At 45.3% G+C, this 10,222-nt stretch overlaps 1 protein-coding gene across 4 annotated transcripts in view; it reads left to right on the top strand.

The window, feature by feature from the left end:
- The window catches only part of LOC121555022 (disintegrin and metalloproteinase domain-containing protein 23), a 98,060-nt gene that overhangs the window by 26,891 nt on the left and 60,947 nt on the right, over positions 1-10,222 (top strand). For all 4 annotated transcript variants that reach the window (XR_005997826.2, XM_041868787.2, XM_041868785.2 and 1 more), the window contains exons 5-8: positions 1,971-2,053; positions 2,409-2,472; positions 3,816-3,888; positions 4,294-4,391. Coding sequence is in view for 3 of the 4 variants with exons in the window: in XM_041868787.2 (XP_041724721.1) it covers positions 1,971-2,053; positions 2,409-2,472; positions 3,816-3,888; positions 4,294-4,391 (318 nt within the window). In the remaining variant the exon portion in view is untranslated. The remainder of the gene's footprint in view (positions 1-1,970; positions 2,054-2,408; positions 2,473-3,815; positions 3,889-4,293; positions 4,392-10,222) is intronic.

Here is a 10,222-nt window from a genome sequence, read left to right as displayed (position 1 = left end):
AGTGAGTGAATGAGAGAGAGAGAGAGAGAGAGAGAGAGAGAGAGAGAGAGAGAGAGAGAGAGAGAGAGAGAGAGAGAGAGAGAGAGAGAGAGAGAGAGAGAGAGAGAGAGAGAGAGAGAGAGAGAGAGAGAGAGAGAGAGAGAGAGAGAGAGAGAGAGAGAGAGAGAGAGAGAGAGACGTGTGAGAGAGGCTTGTGGGCTGAGGGGCTGAGGGCTAGGCTGAGGGGCTGAGCAGGTCTGAGTAGCTGGGGGCTGATGGGCTGAGGGACTGATGGCTGAGGGGCTGATGGCTTAAGGGCTGAGGGGCTGAGGGCTAGGCTGAGGGGATGAGGGCTGGGCTGGGCTGAGGGGCTGATGTTGCTGAGGGCTAGGCTGTGGGGATGAGGGCTAGGCTGAGGGGATGAGGGCTAGGAGGGGGGGATGAGGGCTAGGCTGAGGGGCTGAGCTGGGCTGAGCTGGGCTGAGCGGCTGGGGGGCTTGAGGGGCTGAGGGCTAGGCTGAGGGGATGAGGGCTAGGCTGAGGAGCTGAGCTGGGCTGAGCGGCTGGGGGGCTTGAGGGGATGAGGGCTAGGCTGAGGGGATGAGGGCTAGGCTGAGGAGCTGGGCTGAGTGGCTGGGTGGCTTGAGGGGATGAGGGCTAGGCTGAGGGGATTAGGGCTAAGCTGAGGGGATGAGGGCTGGGCTGGGCTGAGGGGCTGATGTTTGAGGGGCTGAGGGCTAGGCTGAGGGGCTGAGGTCTATGCTGAGGGGCTGAGGGCTGAGGGGCTGAGGGCTGAGGGACTGAGGGTCTGAAGGCTGGGCTGGGCACAGTGGAGCTAGCTGACTCAGCATGGCTCCACTCCGCTCCCGTGCAGCTTCCTGCCTCTCCTGCCTGCCTGCCTGGCTGGAACCCAGGTCATGTGACAGGGAAGGGAGAGACTGGCGCTCTGCAGTAGCTATGCAGCGTGGGATGGTGGGTCTAGCTGAGAGAGAGAGAGAGAGAGAGAGAGAGAGAGAGAGAGAGAGAGAGAGAGAGAGAGAGAGAGAGAGAGAGAGAGAGAGAGAGAGAGAGAGAGAGAGAGAGAGAGAGAGAGAGAGAGAGAGAGAGAGAGAGAGAGAGAGAGAGAGAGAGAGAGAGAGAGAGAGAGAGAGAGAGAGCGTGCAAAGCTGTCATCAAGGCAAAGGGTGGCTATTTGAAGAATCTCAAATATAAAATATATTTCGATTTGTTTAACACTTTTTGGATGTTATTTCATAGTTTTGATGTCTTCACTATTATTCTACAATATAGAAAATAGTAAAAATAAAGAAAAACCCTTGAATGAGCAGGTGTTTGACCGGTAGTGTATATTCCAGATTGTATAGATGGACTAGTATGTGTATGTATTTGTTTGTTGAATGTCTTGTAGAGGAGTGATGTTCTAATCATCATGTTCCCCTGTTCTCTTCAGTAGGTTGGTGTGATGTTGTATAAGTGTTGTTTAAGTGTTGTTTCTGTGTTGTTTAAGTGTTGTTTAAGTGTTGTTTCTGTGTTGTATAAGTGTTGTTTCTGTGTTGTTTAAGTGTTGTTTAAGTGTTGTTTCTGTGTTGTTTAAGTGTTGTTTCTGTGTTGTTTAAGTGTTGTTTAAGTGTTGTTTCTGTGTTGTATAAGTGTTGTTTAAGTGTTGTTTCTGTGTTGTTTAAGTGTTGTTTAAGTGTTGTTTCTGTGTTGTTTAAGTGTTGTTTAAGAGTTGTTTCTGTGTTGTATAAGTGTTGTTTCTGTGTTGTTTAAGTGTTGTTTCTGTGTTGTTTAAGTGTTGTTTCTGTGTTGTTTAAGTGTTGTTTAAGAGTTGTTTCTGTGTTGTTTCTGTGTTGTTTAAGTGTTGTTTAAGTGTTGTTTCTGTGTTGTTTAAGTGTTGTTTAAGTGTTGTTTAAGTGTTGTTTCTGTGTTGTTTAAGTGTTGTTTCTGTGTTGTTTAAGTGTTGTTTAAGTGTTGTTTCTGTGTTCCCTCAGGGAGGTGAGCACTGTTACTACTATGGCCAGGTGAGGGGGAAAGATGACTCCCATGTGGCCTTGTCTACCTGCAATGGGCTGCAGTAAGTGAACGAACAGCAGTAGTTTTATATAATAATCAGTGCCTGGAATATGTGTGGATATTGTAGCTCAGTTGGTTGGCAGGGATGTAGCTCAGTTGGTTGAGCATGGCGTTTGCAACGCCAGGGTTGTGGGTTCAATACCCACGAGGGGCCAGTAAAAAAAAAATATATATATATATATATATATAAACAAAAAAAAAAGAATAATGTATGCACTCACTAACTGTAAGTCGCTCTGGATAAGAGCGTCTGCTAAATGACTAAAATGTAAATGTATTCATCTGTGCACTCTGCTATTGACTCAGTATTGACTGTCTTTACTTTTCCTCTCGCTCCCCCTGTCTTTGCCTGACAGAGGAATGTTTGATGATGGACTCTATGTCTATCTAATGGAGCCGTTGCAACAGACTCACTCAATTGTAAGTTCTTCCTTCCATTTATGTTTTTACAAATCTTTGCTACACTAATAACATTGTTCTACCTCTACTTGTGTTACTGCTAGAATCGCTTTTACCACTTTTACCATTACTAAAGCCTCCTTTTACCGTTACTAAAGCCTCCTTTTACCGTTACTAAAGCCTCCTTTTACCGTTACTAAAGCCTCCTTTTACCGTTACTAAAGCCTCCTTTTACCGTTACTAAAGCCTCCTTTTACCGTTACTAAAGCCTCCTTTTACCGTTACTAAAGCCTCCTTTCACCGTTACTAAAGCCTCCTTTTACCATTACTAAAGCATCCTTTTACCGTTACTAAAGCCTCCTTATACCATTAATAAAGCCTCCTTTTACCGTTACTAAAGTCTCCTTTTACCATTACTAAAGCCTCCTTTTACCGTTACTAAAGCCTCCTTTTACCATTACTAAACCCTCCTTATACCGTTACTAAAGCCTCCTTATACCATTACTAAAGCCTCCTTTTACCGTTACTAAAGCCTCCTTATACCATTACTAAAGCCTCCTTATACCATTACTAAACCCTCCTTATACCGTTACTAAAGCCTCCTTATACCGTTACTAAAGCCTCCTTTTACCGTTACTAAAGCCTCCTTTTACCGTTACTAAAGCCTCCTTTTACCATTACTAAAGCATCCTTTTACCGTTACTAAGGCCTCCTTTTACCATTACTAAACCCTCCTTTTACCGTTACTAAAGCCTCCTTTGACCATTACTAAAGCATCCTTTTACCGTTACTAAGGCCTCCTTTTACCATTACTAAAGCCTCCTTTTACCGTTACTAAAGCCTCCTTTGACCGTTACTAAACCCTCCTTTTACCGTTACTAAAGCCTCCTTTTACCATTACTAAAGCCTCCTTTTTACTGTAAAGGCACATTAGGTTATCTAGTGAAAATTGACATACGCCATTGTCAAGGGCATTCTTGTTTTTGAAGGAAGTCCATGGTTTGCTATAATGAAGGACATATGATTACAAAGTGCTGTACGTATAGAAATGGTTTTACCTCACTAATGTCTTATTGATCTTTTCCTAATGTTACATAAGCCCAGAACATACTGTATACCATTCAAGGTCCATGATGAAAATGGAAAGGACAATGATAATGTATTTAGCATAATAAAGTATTTGATTTTAACTATTGATTGATGTTGACTCTATAGTTGTGAAAACCTGATCATGTTCCTTGTTATGCAGTTTAATGTCGATACCCTCCAATAACCTTTTCTTCTGTAACTTGACCCCTCTTCCCTGTTCCCTCCACCCTCATCACACCCCTGTTGACGGCCTGTTGATGGTTTCTCCCTCACAGGATACAGCCGCACGGCCCCACTCACTGCGCAGGACTCCCAGCCTCCAGTGGAACAGTGACTCAGAGGAACTGGGTAAGGTGTTCTGCATCTGGCTGCCGTCTTGGATCTTGCATATCCTCCACCCGCCCACCACCACTTTACATTAACACTCTCATGGCCTGTCTACCTGGCCTTCCAAAACCTTAGACATTAGATTCCCCTCACCTGGGTCAAATACATATGTCAAATATCTGTGTTGCGCTTGATTTGCCTGGTAGATTGGAACCAATGGAGTGAAGTACAAACTCCAAGGGTAAATTAAACATACTTCAAGTGCTTCTTTCAAATATTTGACCTATGCATACATCAGCTTAATACTTTCATGTATTTGACGCAGGTCGGGACTTGTTGACACATAATCACAGAACACAGCATGGCGTCGGTATCCTGCCGTAGACCTTGGTGTGTTTCTCTAACTTTGTTGTTGTGTCTCTCTAGTGAAGGATGAGCGGCAGCTCTCGGGGCTGGATGACATGTCCTGGCTGCTCTCGGGGCTGGATGACATATCCTGGCTGAAGCGCAGGAAAAAGCGGGATGTAAGTCTGTGACCTCATCAGTCCCTTAAAGGGATTTTGTAAAACACTCCACCTACTGTAACCCTAACCCTACTGTAACCCTAATCCTACTGTAACACAGTCCACCTACTGTAACCCTAACCCTACTGTAACCCTAATCCTACTGTAACACAGGGTACCTACTTTAACCCTAACCCTACTGTAACCCTAACCCTACTGTAACCCTAATCCTACTGTAACACAGGGTACCTACTGTAACCCTAACCCTACTGTAACCCTAACCCTACTGTAACCCTAACCCTACTGTAACCCTAACCCTACTGTAACCCTAACCCTTCTGTAACCCTAACCCTACTTTAACCCTAACCCTACTGTAACCCTAACCCTACTGTAACCCTAACCCTACTGTAACCCTAACCCTACTTTAACCCTAACCCTACTGTAACCCTAATCCTACTGTAACCCTAACCCTACTGTAACCCTAACCCTACTGTAACCCTAACCCTAATGTAACCCTAACCCTACTGTAACACAGTCCACCTACTGTAACCCTAACCCTAATGTAACCCTAACCCTACTGTAACACAGTCCACCTACTGTAACCCTAACCATACTGTAACCCTAACCCTACTGTAACCCTAACCCTACTGTAACACAGTCCACCTACTGTAACCCTAACCATACTGTAACCCTAACCCTACTGTAACCCTAACCCTACTGTAACCCTAACCCTACTGTAACCCTAACCCTACTGTAACCCTTACCCTACTTTAACCCTAACCCTACTGTAACCCTAACCCTACTTTAACCCTAACCCTACTGTAACCCTAATCCTACTGTAACCCTAATCCTACTTTAACCCTAACCCTACTGTAACCCTAACCCTACTGTAACCCTTACCCTACTTTAACCCTAACCCTACTGTAACCCTTACCCTACTTTAACCCTAACCCTACTGTAACCCTAACCCTACTGTAACCCTTACCCTACTTTAACCCTAACCCTACTGTAACCCTAACCCTACTTTAACCCTAACCCTACTGTAACCCTAATCCTACTGTAACCCTAATCCTACTGTTACCCTAACCCTACTGTTACCCTAACCCTACTTTAACCCTAACCCTACTGTAACCCTAATCCTACTGTAACCCTAATCCTACTTTAACCCTAACCCTACTGTAACCCTAATCCTACTGTAACACAGGGTACCTACTGTAACCCTAACCCTACTGTAACCCTAACCCTACTGTAACCCTAATCCTACTGTAACCCTAACCCTACTTTAACCCTAACCCTACTGTAACCCTAACCCTACTGTAACCCTAATCCTACTGTAACCCTAACCCTACTTTAACCCTAACCCTACTGTAACCCTAATCCTACTGTAACACAGGGTACCTACTGTAACCCTAACCCTACTGTAACCCTAACCCTACTTTAACCCTAACCCTACTGTAACCCTAATCCTACTGTAACACAGGGTACCTACTGTAACCCTAACCCTACTGTAACCCTAACCCTACTGTAACCCTAACCCTTCTGTAACCCTAACCCTACTGTAACCCTAACCCTACTGTAACACAGTCCACCTACAGTAACCCTAACCCTACTTTAACCCTAACCCTACTGTAACCCTAACCCTTCTGTAACCCTAACCCTACTGTAACCCTAACCCTACTGTAACCCTAACCCTTCTGTAACCCTAACCTACTGTAACCCTAACCCTACTGTAACCCTAACCCTACTGTAACCTAACCCTACTGTACCCTACCCCTACTGTAACCCTAACCCTACTGTAACCCTAATCCTACTGTAACACAGGGTACCTACTGTAACCCTAACCCTTCTGTAACCCTAACCCTACTGTAACCCTAACCCTACTGTAACCCTAACCCTACTTTAACCCTAACCCTACTGTAACCCTAATCCTACTGTAACACAGGGTACCTACTGTAACCCTAACCCTACTGTAACCCTAACCCTTATGTAACCCTAACCCTACTGTAACCCTAACCCTACTGTAACACAGTCCACCTACAGTAACCCTAACCCTACTTTAACCCTAACCCTACTGTAACCCTAACCCTACTTTAACCCTAACCCTACTGTAACCCTAACCCTACTGTAACCCTATCCCTACTGTAACCCTAACCCTACTGTAACCCTAACCCTACTGTAACCCTAACCCTACTGTAACCCTAACCCTACTGTAACACAGGGTACCTACTGTAACCCTAACCCTACTGTAACCCTAACCCTACTGTAACACAGGGTACCTACTGTAACCCTAACCCTACTGTAACCCTAACCCTACTGTAACCCTAACTCTACTGTAACACAGTCCACCTACTGTAACCCTAACCCTACTGTAACCCTAACTCTACTGTAACACAGTCCACCTACTGTAACCCTAACCCTATTGTAACCCTAACCCTTCTGTAACCCTAACCCTACTGTAACCCTAGCCCTACTGTAACCCTAACCCTACTGTAACACAGTCCACCTACAGTAACCCTAACCCTACTGTAACCCTAACCCTACTTTAACCCTAACCCTACTGTAACCCTAACCATTCTGTAACCCTAACCCTACTGTAACCCTAACCCTACTTTAACCCTAACCCTACTGTAACCCTAACCCTACTGTAACACAGTCCACCTACTGTAACCCTAACCCTACTGTAACCCTAACCCTACTGTAACCCTAACCCTACTGTAACCCTAACCCTACTTTAACCCTAACCCTACTGTAACCCTAATCCTACTGTAACACAGGGTACCTACTGTAACCCTAACCCTACTGTAACACAGTCCACCTACAGTAACCCTAACCCTACTTTAACCCTAACCCTACTGTAACCCTAACCCTTCTGTAACCCTAACCCTACTGTAACCCTAACCCTACTGTAACCCTAACCCTACTGTAACCATAACCCTACTGTAACCATAACCCTACTGTAACCCTAACCCTACTGTAACCCTAACCCTACTGTAACCCTAACCCTACTGTAACCCTAATCCTACTGTAACACAGGGTACCTACTGTAACCCTAACCCTTCTGTAACCCTAACCCTACTGTAACCCTAACCCTACTGTAACCCTAACCCTACTTTAACCCTAACCCTACTGTAACCCTAATCCTACTGTAACACAGGGTACCTACTGTAACCCTAACCCTACTGTAACCCTAACCCTTATGTAACCCTAACCCTACTGTAACCCTAACCCTACTGTAACACAGTCCACCTACAGTAACCCTAACCCTACTTTAACCCTAACCCTACTGTAACCCTAACCCTACTTTAAACCTAACCCTACTGTAACCCTAACCCTACTGTAACCATAACCCTACTGTAACCCTAACCCTACTGTAACCCTAACCCTTCTGTAACCCTAACCCTTCTGTAACCCTAACCCTAATGTTACCCTAACCCTACTGTAACCCTAACCCTACTGTAACCCTAACCCTACTGTAACCCTAACCACTGTAACCCAACCCTACTGTAACCCTAACCCTACTGTAACACAGTCCACCTACTGTAACCCTAACCCTTCTGTAACCCTAACCCTACTGTAACCCTAACCCTTCTGTAACCCTAACCCTTCTGTAACCCTAACCCTAATGTTACCCTAACCCTACTGTAACCCTAACCCTACTTTAACCCTAACCCTACTGTAACCCTAACCCTACTGTAACCCTAACCCTACTGTAACCCCAACCCTTCTGTAACCCTAACCCTACTGTAACCCTAACCCTTCTGGAACCCTAACCCTACTGTAACCCTAACCCTACTGTAACCCTAACCCTACTGTAACCCTAACCCTACTGTAACCCTAATCCTACTGTAACACAGGGTACCTACTGTAACCCTAACCCTACTGTAACCCTAACCCTTATGTAACCCTAACCCTACTGTAACCCTAACCCTACTGTAACACAGTCCACCTACAGTAACCCTAACCCACGAACCCTAACCCTACTGTAACACAGTCCACCTACAGTAACCCTAACCCTACTGTAACCCTAACCCTACTGTAACCCTAACTCTACTGTAACACAGTCCACCTACTGTAACCCTAACCCTACTGTAACCCTAACTCTACTGTAACACAGTCCACCTACTGTAACCCTAACCCTATTGTAACCCTAACCCTACTGTAACCCTAACCCTACTGTAACCCTAACCCTACTGTAACCCTAACACTATTGTAACCCTAACCCTTCTGTAACCCTAACCCTACTGTAACCCTAACCCTACTGTAACCCTAACCCTACTGTAACACAGTCCACCTACTGTAACCCTAACCCTACTGTAACCCTAACCCTTATGTAACCCTAACCCTACTGTAACCCTAACCCTACTGTAACACAGTCCAACTACAGTAACCCTAACCCTACTGTAACCCTAACCCTACTGTAACCCTAACCCTACTGTAACCCTAACTCTACTGTAACCCTAACCCTACTGTAACCCTAACCCTACTGTAACACAGTCCACCTACTGTAACCCTAACCCTTCTGTAACCCTAACCCTACTGTAACCCAACCCTTCTGTAACCCTAACCCTACTGTTACCCTAACCCTACTGTAACCCTAACCCTACTTTAACCCTAACCCTACTGTAACCCTAACCCTACTGTAACCCTAACCCTACTGTAACCCCAACCCTTCTGTAACCCTAACCCTACTGTAACCCTAACCCTTCTGGAACCCTAACCCTACTGTAACCCTAACCCTACTGTAACCCCAACCCCTACTGTAACCCTAACCCTACTGTAACCCTAATCCTACTGTAACACAGGGTACCTACTGTAACCCTAACCCTACTGTAACCCAACCTATGTAACCCTAACCCTACTGTAACCCTAACCCTACTGTAACACAGTCCACCTACAGTAACCCTAACCCTACTTTAACCCTAACCCTACTGTAACCCTAACCCTACTGTAACCAGGCACTGTAAACCCAACCCTACGTAACCCTAACTCTACTGTAACACACCTACTGTAACCCTAACCCTACTGTAACCCTAACTCTACTGTAACACAGTCCACACGTAACCAACCTATTGTAACCCTAACCCTACTGTAACCCTAACCCTACTTTTAACCCTAACCCTACTGTAACCCTAATCCTACTGTAACACAGGGTACCTACTGTAACCCTAACCCTACTGTAACCCTAACCCTTATGTAACCCTAACCCTACTGTAACCCTAACCCTACTGTAACACAGTCCACCTACAGTAACCCTAACCCTACTTTAACCCTAACCCTACTGTAACCCTAACCCTTCTGTAACCCTAACCCACTGTAACCCTAACCCACGTAACCCTAACCCTACTGTAACCCTAACCCTACTGTAACCAAACCCCTACTGTAACCCTAACCCTACGCAACCCCTAACCCTACTGTAACCCTAACCCTACTGTAACCCTAATCCCTACTGTAACACAGGGTACCACTGTAACCCTAACCCTTCTGTAACCCTAACCCTACTGTAACCCTAACCCTACTGTAACCCCAACCCTACTTTAACCCTAACCCTACTGTAACCCTAATCCTACTGTAACACAGGGTACCTACTGTAACCCTAACCCTACTGTAACCCTAACCCTTATGTAACCCTAACCCTACTGTAACCCTAACCCACTGTAACACAGTCCACCACAGTAACCCCAACCCTACTTTAACCCTAACCCTACTGTAACCCTAACCCTACTTTAAACCTAACCCTACTGTAACCCTAACCCTACTGTAACCATAACCCTACTGTAACCCTAACCCTACTGTAACCCTAACCCTTCTGTAACCCTAACCCTTCTGTAACCCTAACCCTAATGTTACCCTAA

Source organism: Coregonus clupeaformis, chromosome 40 (genome assembly GCF_020615455.1).
Source record: "Coregonus clupeaformis isolate EN_2021a chromosome 40, ASM2061545v1, whole genome shotgun sequence".
Taxonomy (NCBI): Eukaryota; Metazoa; Chordata; class Actinopteri; order Salmoniformes; family Salmonidae; genus Coregonus; species Coregonus clupeaformis.
This window is presented reverse-complemented; position numbering and strand designations above follow the sequence as displayed.